Raw genomic sequence first — 15499 nt, 5'->3', positions numbered from 1 at the left:
AAGTTTTACAGCTAACTTTATAGTATGTTATAATTTTTAAATATTTCATTGTTTTTCACTTAATTACAAATTTCAATACATTGTGTATATACAATTTAATTAACAAGAAATTTAAAGTAGTAACTCAGATCTTCAATATTATTATTAGATCCAACTATCTTTTTCCATGCATGTTTGATTAGATAAAGTAACACATGATTTTGATATTCAAAATAAACAAAAATATACGCAAGTTAAATGTACCGACTGATACTAAAATTTAACTAATTTAAAGTAAATTATGTAAAAGTACTTTTTCATAAAATTGCAATTTCACACACTGTCTATGTTTATTCAATTATTTAGTAATAATAGAATAGAAAATTATATTTAATGTACTATGACTTATAAATTTACCAGTAAAATGAATTATGAAGAAACTCAGCAGTGGATTTGTACAATGATGAAGCACTTTGTCTTAATCCAGTAAATAATGAAACAACTCCCTCTTTTTCATCTTCTTGTTCATCCTCTTCAGGTAAGTATTCTGGCATATCATCAGTATCAGCATTGTTCCCAGTATGAATCTACAAATTATACAGTGTGAGGAAAATACATAATTTTATGTTAGAATATATAAATATATACATATATCTACCAATTTAACAAGATATTCCTGATTCAATTTATTTCTTGTCACTAGTCTTGCTTCCATATTTTCTGAATTTTTTTGAATAGCTTCTGCAATTTGTTTGGCTGTGACATAACTTAAAGTACGCATTGTAACTCGTTGATGTTCTACATCAACTACAAGAGATACTAATCCATTGATTCTTATTAATATTGCCTCTAATTCTGCTCTGGTTTCCTATGTTATATATCATTGTTGTAAAACGGTAAGTATGTAATATTAAAACACAGATACTATTCATATTTACCGGTAATAAACCTTGTACATGTAACACAATAACATGTGTTTTTAGTTTTTTGGGTTCTATGACCCTACGACATCTACTGTGTAAATTATATATTGGTGGTTTCATTCTTTCTATATCATTTTTTAAGGATTGTGCTCGCGTAGATATCTTTGGTTCCTCTAAATTGTATTTATTTATAACTGCATCTAAGGCTTCACGAACTCCAAAGGTAGAGGTTATGTGTACATAATTGTCCAGATTTTTAACAAACAGTTCCAAAATATCTAAGCCCAAATTAACAATTTCGGCATCTGGTACTTCTAAGATATATGCCACATATGACAAAACTGTTTTATCCTAGAATAATCAGATTATAATAATAACGGAATATGTATAAATTTGAAAGAAGTCTATATTCTTACCTTTAAAATCGTGTCGTGGTTTGTAAAATCATTAGCCAATTTCTTATAAGTTTCGAGAGTAACTTTCAATTCTTTCGGATCTATAGACTCGTCCACGTCCATTATCTAATACCTAAATGTTGACATTAATTTAATCTTAAACCAATACAATCAAAATAAGAAGTATCTTGTTTCACTTTTACGGTACGATACAGCCATTTAAATATTAACGAATCTTTGTCAACGTTCTAATCAAATTAAATAATTAGCGAATATAACTTATATGATGAAATGTACATGCTCAGTTGATATTATGACATTTTAAGTAATAAATTTTAAACTGTTTATAGGGTTAAAATTTGTAAACTGAAATTATAAAGCAGAAAGGATTTTGTCTTTTACAATTTTTTAACATGATATTTGCTACTTTTACAAAATATATATTAAGATATAATAAAATATATTTAAATATGTACTTGACGCATATATGTACATAAATCAATGTCTATCATATATGGTAAATAAAAGAAATTTTTAGAAGAATCAAATTTCGGGTACAAAACATTAGACGCGTAACGTATGTATAGACTTTACATAAACGAGTAAATACATACGCGTAAATACATATGTTTACATACTATCACATATATATATATATATAAAGACATATAATACACATGTATCTTTTAAACAAATATATCAGTATTACCCTATGTAGTAATAACAGCAACAGTCATGCTACAACCAGCTGGTGCCAAATTATTTTGATGACGCACATATTGTAGTACAGTAGCGAAACTGGTGTCTGTATGACGTACTAAAATAAGATGGCTGATATTCGTTCCATCAACTACCAACAGCATAACACCCGTACTACCTCTCTAATGAACTTCTTTCTTATTTTACATAATTAAGCATTTTAAACCTTCATTGGTGTTATCCTGAATATTTGTAGAAAGAAGTCAATGTAGTATACGATATCTAACGAACGTTAAGAGTAATAGGGAAGCCCATAAAAGTAAGAACACATCCCACGTATTTTCAGATACATACGCACAGGTGATTGTTCATAAGGAGTGCTAGTGTAAAGTGTATATTGATTATTAAAACAATGGAATACGTACTGATAAAAGATATACGGCCGGGTCAAAAAAACATTAACGTAGTGTTTATTGTTTTGGAAGTTGGCCATCCTACTATTACCAAAGAAAACCGCGAAGTTCGAACGTTTAAAGTAGCAGACAGTACAGCATGTATGAACGTTTCAATTTGGGACGAACCTGGACAACTTTTAGTACCAGGTGATATTGTAAGATTAACAAAGGGATATGCATCCGTTTGGAGACAGTGTTTAACACTGTATTCTGGAAAAAATGGTGACATACAAAAGATTGGAGAATTTTGTATGGTAATAAATGAACAATTAAACATGAGTGAACCAAATCCAGCTCTAGCACAACAAATGATTAATCAGAGTGGATCTGGTCCACCTGGTAGTAACATTAATAATAACATTACAAACAATGGAAATGCAAATAATATCTCTGGACAGTCTGGAAGACAACCTTTGGTATATTTCTTTTAACATTATTTTATAAGTTATTAATACTTCAACTTGTTCTCAATATCTTTGTATTAATTTGCCTACTTTTACTACAGGCAATTCAGAGTAATTCAACAACACCTACCAGTGGGGCACCTAGTAGTTCTGCTACAACAAAAAGTGGAAACAATAACAATGGCAATAGTGGTGGAAATAGTAGTAGTAGCACTTCTGGACTTCCAGGAGGTTCTGCAAGATATTCTGGTGATACAACAACAAAAACAACTGTTACAACAAAAACTAATTCTCGCGGTCGCGGGGGATATAGAAACGGTGGACGTAGTGACCGTAGATAACACACAAATAAAAAACGGCTAATTATATATGTGTAATAAAAATATGCAATTGATTACATTCAGGACAACTGTAATATACTGTTTTTCTAATAATCCTGTATATGTGTATTCATGAATTAATGTATACGATAAAGTGTGTTTAAATTCATAATGTGAATTGAGGACAATCCACTTAAGGATAATAGATTAAACATATTATTATTATTATTAATTAATAATTTAGATTTATACTATTATTTAGTACAATTATCTTTTATTAATCTTTGTATTTAATATTGTATATCATTTAAAATGTAAGGATTGTCTTCAAATCAATATAAGTATCAAAATTTGTCTTATTATGATAAATAATGTAATGTGTAATATAAAGTATTCTGCATTTAACTAGTAAATAATCTTACTTGATAATTTTTAAAAATATATTTTATTAAGAAACACCATATGTATGAGCTTAATTTATACTGAGTAAAAATAGCAAGTTAATTTTAAGTAGCTTTTTACATTACATACAAAAATCTTTTATAGTATAAAAATCATAAGTATCCTTCATATTTGTTCTTTTTATTCAGTATAAACTTTGCTTGGAAATAACTGATTTGTATTTTACACTTTTGAAGAAATTAAACAAATTTAAAAAAAGCATTAAATATTTTCTCCATTTTTCCTTTACATTTTAAATAATAAGAATTCATATATATACCGCAGTTCACCAGAGTCCATAACTGCGACGCGCAGGTTGGAAGATGGTGGGGGAACGCAGCGAGCTCTCTGCTAATCGCTTTCCACTTCGTTTGGGAGTATCACCAATCAGAGCGAAGATGCGTACTAGAGATGAGCAAAGAACGAAAATTGGTCTTTTCGTAGTTATGGACTCTGGTGAACTGCAGTACATATATGTATATATTGCACTTATTTTAACTTTGCCCATATTTAATATTTACTAAATATACTTTCCTGTAATTAAATTCTTACAAAATTAATGACTTTCCCTGAATAATGAATTTATAAAACATTATAAGTTTCAAATATTATTTATCTCAAAACTTAATCATGTTAAATATACTTTTCTATTTTTTACAAAACTGATAATAATACATTTATAGCAACTAAAGATCCGCAATTAGAATATTTACCAAAATCTATCCAACTCACTTATGAAGTTTATTAGACCAATAAATTTAAGAATAAAGGAATTTCCAGGACAAGTTCAATCATCGGATTGTATACCATTTCTGTTTCTCTACTCCACTTTTTAGGTTATGTTTATAGATGGTTCCACGCTTATGTGATATGTCACATCGAAGTAAGTGATTACGATATGTATTTTATTTCTAATTCTCAATTTTATGTATATACATATGTTTATAATTTTATGTGTTGTAATTTTGAAGAATCGATACAATGATTACATCTGTACTATATTTTGGATATTTCTATTACTAAACATATGATTTGGTAACAGATGTATAATATCAAACATAATAATTTATTGTTCTTTTTTATGAATCAGCAAAAACACAAAACGGTATGTCTAATGCATTTATATGTATTAATCAGCAATGTTTTAATTCTATACATAACATATAGTAATTCATAAATTTTCAGTATAAGTATTGTTTTAATTTAAATTTGTAGAATACAAACAATAGATAAGATAAGCATTATGGATAAGATAAGTTTTTAATTTGTTTACTATTGAGTTTTGTCGTGTTATAAAAAAAAAGAATTGAACATTGTTACTTTTATGTTGAGAATGATATATGTAAACTAATATAATTTGCATTTACAGATTACTGTCCTTTAAAGTATGACAAGATCACATATAAAATATGAAATTGCAAAAGATGCAGATGATACCTCAGATTATTTTCTTCAACCTGTACAAGAATTTCCTAATACATCTAAGAAAGAAGTATCTCCTTGGAAGAAACTTTGCAAAATTCTTACATTAATTGTCATTTACTTTGTCTTATCAGTAGGCCTCACATTTTATGTACAATGGCTTTACAATTCATATGTAAGTAAGTAATTTCACAATTTATAAAAACTTTTGTCATTATGTGATTTTATTTTGGATATGTAATAATTTTTTAGGGATTTCATTTTCCTCTAACTGTGGTGATATGTCATTTATCAATTAAATTTCTTTTATCTTCTCTAATAAGATGTATTAAAACATGTTGGAAAAGACAGCAACAATTAAAACTTTCTTTACATAGTATATTATGGATGGTTATGCCAGTGGGTATAGCTAGTGGTCTTGATGTTGGTTTATCAAACTGGGCAATTTCATTAATAACAATGTCATTGTATGTATAATAGATTTTTACATTATCTCCAAGTTGTTAATGAAATAAAATATTTAATACTATGTAATAATGGTTATGCTTTTATTTAGGTATACTATGACAAAATCAACTACTATTATTTTTATTCTTGGATTTGCTCTTATTTTAAAATTAGAAAGAAAGGTAACAGTATTGATTTTTTAAATATATTTATATTTTTATAGCAAAAGTAATCAAGGAATTAATTCTGTTGTAGTCTTGGTCATTAATATGTATTGTAGTAATGATATCAGGAGGCTTATTTATGTTTACTTACAAATCAACACAATTTGCTATTTTTGGATTTGTAATTTGCCTCCTAGCATCATTTTCAAGTGGTGTACGATGGACTATGACACAACTTATTATGCAAAAGTCTAAACTTGGAATGAAAAGCCCAATTGATATGATGTACTATATGCAACTATGGATGCTGTTACCTGTTGTGCCAGTGATGATATGGTTTGAGGGTAAGAGTTTATACATATATAAAATTCATAATTAGCTAATTAAACTTCCCTGAAATACATTCTAATATAAAATTTATCATTCAGGATCTCATGTGTACAGTAGCTTTAAAAATATTGATTGGAATGATGTACAATCTATTGCAATGACTACTATTGCTGTGCTTGGAAGTGCTATTATTGCTTTCCATATGGAAGTCATGGAATTTCTAGTTGTAACATACACTTCTAGTCTTACTCTTTCAATTACTGGCATAATTAAAGTAAGTCAAAATATAATAATACATATATATAATAATTTAATTTTGTAATGATGATATTTAAATATATATATTTGTAGGAGATATGTATTTTAATTTTGGCTGTTGAATGGAAAGGTGATCAAATAAGTGGCCTTAATTTTATAGGGTTGTTAATGTGCCTTGGTGGTATCATAATTCACTCTATTCAAAAAGTATTATCAAATAGAAATAAGAAAAATGAAAACTTGGAATTACAAGTAAATTCTTCGCTAAGTCTTAACTTAAAAAATGAAGAGGGAATCGATACAAATTTACCTCTTTTAACACAAAAATCAACTTCTATAACAAATCTTTTAAATGCGGAATTCAGTTCGGAAGAAGACGATACGATGAAACACGGTGAGAATTCTACTCAAATATTGTCTAATATATTGCAACGAAGGGAGCAGTAAATCGTAGACTTGTGATATTGGTGTGCAACAAGACAAGATTTATTTACTATTGAAGGTCATTCCATGTCTGACATACATACTGCATTTTATAACTATTCTTATGTTTGTATTCAGTTGTATATCCTACAACTGCTTTTATTTTTAATGAAATTTTCATTAATGAGTCATATGTTTAAGGATGTAGTCTATATTATTGGTAAACTTTATATTAATGTACCAAATTCATTTGTTCTATATGATTATATGAACATGAACACCTAAACTTTTACTCCAATATTTATTTATAATGTTGTAAACATATAAACAATGCATAAAAAAAGAAGGCATACAAATATTTATTATGGTAAAAAGAGTTAAAAGACCATTCCTTTCATAAATAATACCGTGAATTATATTTATTTAAGAACTTTCTATAAGTTTAACTTATCCCTAAAAATTTCAGTCTGTGTTAGTAGTTCTTTATTCAAAAATGGCATAATTGTATCTTACCGATTAGTAGCATTTTTTTTTTAATTTTGCTGCATTTAATTTTTTAATTTTTTTTTTTTGTTTTTTTTTTGAACATTAAGGATCCAATAAACGCACAGTATAATAATAGATAATTAAATACTGCATGTAAATTGAATGTTGTTAATAACATTTGCAAATTTAATGTAACTTTTTCAGTCAGAATTTTAGTAAAAAGATAGTGTTATTGTTTAATATTATTTTTTGTAATGTGCATAAATATCCATGTATTGAAGTAAAAGTTAATAACTAATGAATACTAATGTCGTTTATAAAGAATTTTCTTACAATTTTGTTGTTTTTAATTCTTATGTAAAATATTGTATTTATACATTTTTGAAACATTACGTTTTATATTATTACGTGATGCTCATTTGATAATACACAAACTCATCTGTGTATTAATACTAGTAACATATGTCAAAGAAATTTAACTTGTATGTTCTCATATTGAGAATGTTAACTTTAAAATTTATAATAAATTTTGTATATATAAGTATGTTATTTTATATTTTATTTAATTTTTGAATAACAAGTACTATGAACTTCACTTACTGTAAGATATATTCTACACGATTCAATTTTTATTATGCTGTAAACTCTGCTTAAATGTTATATTTGACAATATAATATATGATAATCAAATGTAAGGAAATATGTGTATAAATATTATATTTAAAAGCAATATAAAGTAAAAGCGACCTTCTTCGTATTAAAATTAAGTTTTATTAGTAATGCATGGATAGTGGTTTGATTTTTTTTTCTTTTTAATATTTTAAGTTGATCCGTTTAAAATAATGAAATGAACTTATTTTGTATATACATTTGTATTACTACGATAAAATGAATAAATATGATGTATACCTAACATAATCATTATACTTTAATATAGATTAATAAATAATTGTTACCTATATAATTTAATAAATAACTTCGTAGGTTCATTACTTAGTCTGTTTGATTTGATTAGTCTTTTTAGATTTGGCTTCAATTCTCTCTCCCAGTTTATGAATTAAGTCGTCCAATTCATCCTATTTAAAAAGGAAAACTCAGTTTATATTTTGTTTAATTTGTAAACATGTACACACGCAGCGTGATTTTTATTACTGGAAAGTTAATAATAATAATGTACCATGTATTTGGAAAACTTACCTCATTGTATGTATACATTAAAGTACAATGTTTTAAAACTTGCTTTTTCTTGTTAAATAATTGCAATGCATGTGGTAAACAGTAAATACTGTCATCTTGGGAATTACTAACCAATGAAACAAATAGATTAGCTCTGCAAATTTCACATTCAAAATCACCATCATCCTCTTTCACTTTTTTCCCTTTTTTTCGTTTTCCACTATCCGGCAGAGGTAATCTTTCCGTATTTATTAAACCCACTGATACTAACTGTTTTCGGTAACTTATTTCTTTTTCACGAATTTTAATTACACTTGGTAGAATCTATAAATGTAATCATTATTAAATAAAAATAATTTACATGAAACCTTATTAATGTTGATATTTACCTGTTTTAATACTTCTATATGAGATCTAGAATCATTAATAATATTGAATAATAATCTCTCAAATGAAAAGATCGATGGTTCACAGCTATCTTGTATGTCCTAAAATAATTATTAAATTGTATCATAAAAATTGATATCGCAAATATATAATTAAAAAATATAAGAATAATATGTATTTACTTTAAATACTTGTTCCGCAGTTTCTAGCCACGAGAGTTGTGCAAAGTAAACACTTTCAGAAACCACGTAACCAGTACATATGCTTGATGTAAATGCTTTAGGAAATACAATTATAAATTGCCCTGGTTCTTGTACAGTTTGACATAATGACACTCCGTTACTAACTAACAATTCTGGAGGAACCATGGCTGTATCTGATGGTAACCATATAGTTTTATTTTTACAATAACGCGGCACCATTTTTGATAGTGCTTCTCTGAAATGGTTGTTGTGTTCATCTGGTATACCATACCAAATTTTTTTAGCACCAGTGTGCAAATATTCTATCCAGGGAAGACCATGAGGATCGCGGTACCAACAACAAGCACTGAATAACATGCCCACGTGAAGGGTTGGTACTGTCACACCTATAAGTAAAATTACAATTATAAAATAATAATTTATGAAAAAAATAAAATAAAATAAATTGATTTATTTGATTAGAAAAATTGTAAAAGTATTTCCATACCCATTATTGGGCCTAAAGCGCGTAATACTGATCCAGCATTATTAGTAAGTACTTTAAGGTTCCACGGGTGTCTTGCAAATGGACTATTTTTAGCAACAGAAAATCCAAACCCACGACCACTTGAATCAATACTTGCAGCATGTACACAGACATGCCGTTTTCTTTCTGCAACATGTTTCCAAAATGCGCTTTCAACCTCATCAGCAGAAGCACCTTCAGCTTCATTTCCAGATCGTTGGTTTTCACCAAACCACATACGTTGTGTGTTTCGTGCGATACGATAAAAAGCATTTAATGGCATATTTCTACCCTATAAAATTATGTACGTTTTATAAATGAAAATAAATTTAAACCTATCGAAGTATAATCATTATAATTTAGAATTCATACTTTTACAATGCACTCTTCAATTTCATCAGAACTATCATCATCTTCATCTTCTTCATTTTCAGTAACTGGTGCGTTTTGCCTCTGTAAAGCTCTGCTTTCTTTTTTTATCCATTCAGATTCAACTTCATCAAATAACTTGCCTCTTTCCTCTAAAGAGGTTTTCTTAATAAGTAAATGAAAAAAAATTATATGTTTTTTGTATATTTATATATAAATACCTGGAGACAACGTATCATATGGTAGTAAATATTTACAATAAATGTCATCTAATTTGGTTACACGATCTTGGGCAGATTTTGGTATCTTCATACCATCAGCTACTTTTTGCCATTTTTTCTTTTCAATAACTTCCTTTAATCCACCTAAACTTTGAACTGTCTGATATAGATGAGGTAAATCAACTTCCATGCCACCAATCTGAAAACATACATCAAATTAATAAATGTTCTAAAAACAAGAAAAATTAAATGAAGAATCATAAATACGAAATTTTACCCAAGGTGGATGAGTTAGTGTTATGCTTTGCGTGGCCAAGTATTTTTTTATAGCCATCATTTCCTTCACATTAGGACCCCATCTATGAAGCATACGATGCACATACTGGTTATAAGCAGTAAATCTCATGTCATCTGATACTTTACATTCCGGCTAAAATAACAATGATAAAAGAAATATAAGTAAAATGTATTCATATCTCATTTTGTATCAATTAATTGTAACACATTAATTAATTTTACTTTAAAATTGGGTGGTGGTACAACTCGGCATATTCCAAACTTCTCTGCAACTGGTCTTATTTTGTCTATATATTCTAGAGGATCTTGAAAGTCTTTCTCACTAGGATGAAATGTTGGAGCTTCGACTAAGCATGCTTCACTATTTACATCCTTTGCATTTGGAAATGTTACATTATTAGACGGAGAATAAACTTCAGAACTTTTCTGTTTTGATTTAATTTGACACCTGTAATTTAAAGCATATATGTATTAAAAAATAGTACTTAATTTTGTCATTTAAGAAAGGTGAAATTATATATTTACCTTTTCCCATTTTTATTTGAATCAATAGATGTTTTTCTTTCTCTAGAAGTTTTCGGAGATTTCGTCAATTTTTCTGTTCCCACATTTGATAAAATCCCAATGTTTTGCCTGTTTACAGTTTGTATTACGTTTTCATTTTTACATGGAGAAGATGATTGAGTTTCGGGGATAGGTGCAGTGATAATTGAAGCTGCACTTGAAGAGGTAGATGGTGTTGAGTGATCTGTTGTTATAAAAGTAGAATTCGGTGGTGTACGAGTTGTAGGTTGCACCGTACCTACAGGAGGACAACGCGCAATAGATGCAGGAGGTTTTGTAACTAATTTGGCTCTCAAAAGAACTTTCTGATTAGGTCCAGTTGGTCCTTCGGTACCAAGTTTAACAGCTACACCTTGAATTAATTGTTGACCTTGAACTAAATTTGGTCCATTTCTTGTAACAGCTTGTAATGGTATATAAAATAGTTGACCATCATTCTCATCGTCATTTTCGTTATTACTCTCAGTTTGAGTGGATATTTCTGTACTTTTATGTGGATTTGAATCTCCTTCTCTTCCATGTTCTTGTGACTGTGCATTATCATCAAGATTTACTTGTACAGCAATTGAAGCACTACAATTTACATTACTCCAAGTTGTAGTTAACTTATCCAATGGTAGAACTTGTATATTAGCTAATGTTGCGAAATTTTTAGGTAATTCAAATTTGTTTATATTTAGTGTTGCATTTGGTACATTTTTTGTTTCAATTGCTTCACTTTCTTTTGGTAGAAGGACAGTATTGGAATTTTCTTTTAATTCGGTTATCTCACAATCATCTGTGATTATCTTTTCTACATTCTTATTTGTATTATTTTCAGATTTAATTGTATCACTTTCAGCTTTTTGTTCATTACTTTCAGATAAAGCAATAGCCATGTTTGATCTGGTAGATTCACGAACTTTACGTCTAAATGGAGTATTAACTGGAATTTCAGTATCACTTTCAAATGCATAAACACTACTTTCATTTTCTGGAGAAAATGCATTTGCATTAGGAATTACTGTTTTACGTTCTTTAACTTTTGGTAAAAATGGTTTTCTTGGTTGGAATATGGTTTTCTTTTCACCTGACAACTTTTTTTCGCCAGTTACATCTACTACATTTTGATCACATTTTAATGCAATATCATTTTCTTCTCCAGCACATGAATCCTTACTTGATTTTACATTTCGTGTTTTATTAATATCTTTCAACTCTGCGGTATTCTTATTTACAATAGTAATTTCATTTTCCTGCTTTACATCAATGGACTTCACGTCCATTGTTGTAATGGATATACATTTATTCTGCATATTTATACGATCTTTCGCGTTTGCCTTTTCTGCTAATTTTGAAAGTGTAACGTTAACTGGTCTTACCAAATGTTGAATTTTTGTTGAAATAGACAAATGTGATACATCAGTTTTTTTTTCACAAACATCGTATTTAAAGGCAGATACATTTTCCATTTCCAATTTACTTTCTTCTTTGGCAAACGAACTTTCATTCAACCATTTTTCAATTTGCTCGGTTGACATGTTTACCTTTTCTTTTCTTACATGTAATGTTGACAAAGACATATCTACATTATTTCCAGACATTTCTGGTTTGTGATGACACTCTTTTTCAATATGTTTTGTAAATTCCAATTTTGTCTTTTGGATTCTTTCAGATTGGACAGATTGATTATTTGGCACACTTGTTGTGGGAGAAGTTTTATGTAAACAAGGATCATTATTAATTAATTCCTTATTTTCTTGTTGATTAGATGCATCTGAATCTTTTACATCTTCTGTGTTAGTTGTTTTTGATGTGTCAGTACTTTTTTCCGTGACTAGAAGATTAGCATTAGCATGGGTTTGACAAGAATTTAATACTTTAGATATCGTTTTCTTTGTAAACCCGCGAAAAGATTCTTCGTCGTCCGATACTTTCGAAAGATCCACTTTTACAGAATTCTCATCTAATGAGTGTTCAACTTTGTCTATAACATCACAATTACTATTATCATTATTATTAATATTATTATTATTATTATTATTATTACTACTGTTGTTATTATTAGGAGAAATTTCTTCATTTGGCGGGGGGTCGTCTTTCTTTCTTTTTAACTTATTAAGCAGCATTCCTAAAGTTTCTTCATCAGAATCTGTGATATCATGTGCATTATTTTGTATTTTTCCTTCTTTTTGTTTTAATTCACTACCTTTTTCAGGTGATGATTTACTAAAATTTTGTTCTCGTTTACGTTTTATTACAAATTTTTCTTTATTAAACCGTAAATTATTTTGAACTTGAGATTTCGATTTGATATTTACATTATTTTGAACTTCAATTCGTGTAACTACTTTTTTCGTAGAAGATCGAAGATATCGGCTTGTAGGTTTATTTAATTTTCCTAAACTCCGTCTTGTAACAGGCTTTGTGTTACTGGTATCATTAGAAGAACTCACCGATTCCTCATCACTATCTATTTCGCAATACTTTTGAACTCTTATTAGTCTTTTACTTTTAAAAGCAATTTTACTAACTTTAGTTTTGTCTAATCGTTTATTTGATACACTATGAATACCAGTAATTTTACCATCTTTGTTTTTCGTAACTGGTTTTGAAACAGACTGTTTTGCTTTAGACTTAACTTCATTTTCTGTTTGAGCACTTTTTCGTGCATTTGGTAATTCTGGAAAGCTATCCATAGAAACATTATCATCATTCTCTAAATCAGGACTTATAAGCTTTCTCCCGAGAATTTCCATATATACCGCAGCTGCCTCTTTTGTCTTTCTTGTCGGTCTTCTACAAAGATTTTTTGGAGAAACCGTTCCACTATGAGATCTAGTAATTCTTCTCATTTCAGATTTACTTCTTGTACATATATTTTTTTGAACATTCTTTTGAGCTGTACGTTTTATTTGTGATACTGATTTTTCTGAAGGACCTTCTTCCTCTTCATCTTCAGATGTAGATTCTGAAGTTGATGTATCACTACTATTTTGTTTTGCAATTACCTTCTTCTTTGGTTTTGGTGGAGCAGACTTAACTTTTGGGGAAGTCTTTTTCGTTTTGTCTGCAAGTACACTGCTCCTTAAACCAAGTCTTTTAGTCTCAATTCTTGGAAGGAACTTTCTAGGTGGCAACTGATTTGTTGATTTTAACATTGTTCTTTCTGTACAAGACCTTGTTCTCATGACACAGGATGTTTTAAATTTATTTTTAATCCTTTGTTTAGCAAGACGTTGCTCTTGATACTTCTTTTTCAGTGCTTGTACAGTAGATGTTGCACTCTTAAATGTAGTAATATTTTTTTGTATTGAACCTGAAACCTTTTTTTTATCATTAATGGCAGGTTTTACTTTGGTAACAATTTTTTGACTTGAGTCTGATTTCTGATTTTCACTAGATGTGGTACTAGAACATATAACCTTATCAGTTGATGCACGCAATGGCTTAGGTTCAGGCTTTTCTTTTTTATTTCCAACATTAAAAAAGTTTAAACTTGGAGGTAAGATTGATGTTCCTAAGGAAAAATTATAATTAATTGTTAATAGTTAAATTACAACTATAATATTGAAATATGTTCTCATAATAATAAATTAGAAACCTCTGAAGCATAGAAATGTTAAAAAGTCTTCTGTATTTGGTCGTTTATGTGTTATTAATTCAGTTATAACTGCTGGTTTAGCTTTCTCTTTATCCTTAATGGGAGTATGCGAAGGATTAAAAACATTTGTTGCTCCTTGTGCAAATTTTCTCTGTGCATGCACTTTAGTTCTATAAGAAATATAAAATATATTTTTACATATTAATTAATGCTTAAGGCAGATAGGATCTAACATAAACTGAAGAGTATATTTAAAAAAAAAAAAATTATATATTTACCTCTTTGGAGATTCTGAAAGTGGTTCCATAAGATCCACCAAATCCCCTTCTTTTCTCTTTCTTTTATCATTTCGACTTAGCACCATTTTTCAATGTTATTAAAAACTGTTTCTGTTAATTAATAATAAAATGTTGACAAATATATATCTGCTAGAATTTTAACAGAGAACTGTAATATTTACCTGATCACTATCTCCATTTTTATTAAAAATAAGAGTTAAGAAATACTGAAAAACTATTATAACGTATAAGATACAAGCTTATTTGTAAGTAAAAAATATTTAAATAAATATTTGAAAACAAAATGCAGAATCTATTAGTTCATGAAGTTTTATGGCTATTCAAAGGCAAAGTAGTTTCCATTCAGAATAGGTAAATAAAGGTTAATAATATGCACAACGATAAAACATCTGTTCTCACTAAACAGACGATTGTTTATTGTGTCAAGTAAAATTAAATACCACGCTCTGATCTATGGTTTAGATATACATAGATCTGCACTATAAAATTATATTGATTTCTCAAGTCTTGTTCACATTGCATACAATGCACTGCGTTACACAACACAGTTTGCTATACACTAAATAGTTTAGCCAATGAAAAAGATATTTTACATAATGTTTGTATAGAGAACCATAAATATATTTACTGAAACATTTTAGCACATAACTAGTTATAATTACTTTTTTAAATTAACCTAAAGAAAAAAGAGAATCAAAAAACAATGCTTGACTTTACAGATTTTGAATAATCGATATCAGCTTCAATAG

At 28.5% G+C, this 15499-nt stretch overlaps 4 protein-coding genes across 6 annotated transcripts; 2 read left to right on the top strand and 2 right to left on the bottom strand.

The window, feature by feature from the left end:
• Positions 1-170: 170 nt before the first annotated feature.
• On the bottom strand, positions 171-2145 carry LOC117602848 (armadillo repeat-containing protein 1). 3 transcript variants are annotated; one of them, XM_034321373.2, is made up of 5 exons: positions 1912-2048; positions 1319-1430; positions 918-1253; positions 638-847; positions 171-566 (listed from the first exon to the last, which is right to left on the bottom strand). In XM_034321373.2, exons 2-5 carry the CDS (start codon positions 1418-1420, stop codon positions 393-395), a joined length of 822 nt encoding a protein of 273 aa, XP_034177264.1. In that variant the 5' UTR covers positions 1421-1430; positions 1912-2048; the 3' UTR covers positions 171-392. The 3 variants fall into 3 exon arrangements, with proteins under 3 accessions (XP_034177264.1, XP_034177271.1, XP_034177257.1); XM_034321380.2 differs by lacking the exon at positions 1912-2048 and adding an exon at positions 1774-1881; XM_034321366.2 differs by having other exon boundaries at positions 173-566; positions 2007-2145.
• A 263-nt stretch (positions 2146-2408) lies between these two features.
• On the top strand, positions 2409-3396 carry LOC143305665 (SOSS complex subunit B homolog). The gene is made up of 2 exons (XM_076690136.1): positions 2409-2867; positions 2957-3396. The coding sequence occupies exons 1-2, from the start codon at positions 2409-2411 to the stop codon at positions 3194-3196; spliced, it is 699 nt and encodes a 232-aa protein (XP_076546251.1). The 3' UTR covers positions 3197-3396.
• An 861-nt stretch (positions 3397-4257) lies between these two features.
• On the top strand, positions 4258-7252 carry LOC117602819 (solute carrier family 35 member C2). The gene is made up of 8 exons (XM_034321311.2): positions 4258-4499; positions 4588-4721; positions 4986-5213; positions 5291-5505; positions 5595-5667; positions 5741-5993; positions 6078-6253; positions 6331-7252. The coding sequence occupies exons 3-8, from the start codon at positions 5004-5006 to the stop codon at positions 6682-6684; spliced, it is 1281 nt and encodes a 426-aa protein (XP_034177202.2). The 5' UTR covers positions 4258-4499; positions 4588-4721; positions 4986-5003; the 3' UTR covers positions 6685-7252.
• Positions 7253-7489: 237 nt separating this feature from the next.
• Jarid2 (Jumonji, AT rich interactive domain 2) lies at positions 7490-15344 on the bottom strand. The gene is made up of 13 exons (XM_034321038.2): positions 14912-15344; positions 14730-14840; positions 14452-14621; positions 10830-14367; positions 10527-10752; positions 10285-10437; positions 10008-10206; positions 9790-9938; positions 9400-9709; positions 8892-9298; positions 8712-8810; positions 8344-8646; positions 7490-8222 (listed from the first exon to the last, which is right to left on the bottom strand). The coding sequence occupies exons 2-13, from the start codon at positions 14813-14815 to the stop codon at positions 8136-8138; spliced, it is 5727 nt and encodes a 1908-aa protein (XP_034176929.2). The 5' UTR covers positions 14816-14840; positions 14912-15344; the 3' UTR covers positions 7490-8135.
• Between the last annotated feature and the right edge of the window lie 155 nt (positions 15345-15499).

This window comes from Osmia lignaria, chromosome 9, assembly GCF_051020975.1.
Source record: "Osmia lignaria lignaria isolate PbOS001 chromosome 9, iyOsmLign1, whole genome shotgun sequence".
Taxonomy (NCBI): domain Eukaryota; kingdom Metazoa; phylum Arthropoda; class Insecta; order Hymenoptera; family Megachilidae; genus Osmia; species Osmia lignaria.
The sequence above is the reverse complement of the archived record's forward strand: the minus strand, read 5'-3'. Positions and strand labels throughout refer to the sequence as shown.

What these genes read in the sequence shown, in the direction of transcription:
- LOC143305665 (XM_076690136.1), top strand. Translation starts at nt 2,409, where the DNA reads ATGGAATACGTACTGATAAAAGATATACGGCCGGGTCAAAAAAACATT. An exon ending in AGTCTGGAAGACAACCTTTG is followed by an intron (nt 2,868 to 2,956) that starts GTATATTTCTTT and finishes CTTTTACTACAG; the next exon opens with GCAATTCAGAGTAATTCAAC.
- LOC117602819 (XM_034321311.2), top strand. Translation starts at nt 5,004, where the DNA reads ATGACAAGATCACATATAAAATATGAAATTGCAAAAGATGCAGATGAT. An exon ending in AATGGCTTTACAATTCATAT is followed by an intron (nt 5,214 to 5,290) that starts GTAAGTAAGTAA and finishes ATAATTTTTTAG; the next exon opens with GGATTTCATTTTCCTCTAAC. An exon ending in CAATTACTGGCATAATTAAA is followed by an intron (nt 6,254 to 6,330) that starts GTAAGTCAAAAT and finishes ATATATTTGTAG; the next exon opens with GAGATATGTATTTTAATTTT.
- Jarid2 (XM_034321038.2), bottom strand. Translation starts at nt 14,815, where the DNA reads ATGGTGCTAAGTCGAAATGATAAAAGAAAGAGAAAAGAAGGGGATTTG. An exon ending in TACCACCACCCAATTTTAAA is followed by an intron (nt 10,438 to 10,526) that starts GTAAAATTAATT and finishes TTGTTATTTTAG; the next exon opens with CCGGAATGTAAAGTATCAGA. An exon ending in ATATGATACGTTGTCTCCAG is followed by an intron (nt 9,939 to 10,007) that starts GTATTTATATAT and finishes AAACCTCTTTAG; the next exon opens with AGGAAAGAGGCAAGTTATTT.
- LOC117602848 (XM_034321366.2), bottom strand. Translation starts at nt 1,420, where the DNA reads ATGGACGTGGACGAGTCTATAGATCCGAAAGAATTGAAAGTTACTCTC. An exon ending in ACCACGACACGATTTTAAAG is followed by an intron (nt 1,254 to 1,318) that starts GTAAGAATATAG and finishes TGATTATTCTAG; the next exon opens with GATAAAACAGTTTTGTCATA. An exon ending in ATGTACAAGGTTTATTACCG is followed by an intron (nt 848 to 917) that starts GTAAATATGAAT and finishes TATATAACATAG; the next exon opens with GAAACCAGAGCAGAATTAGA.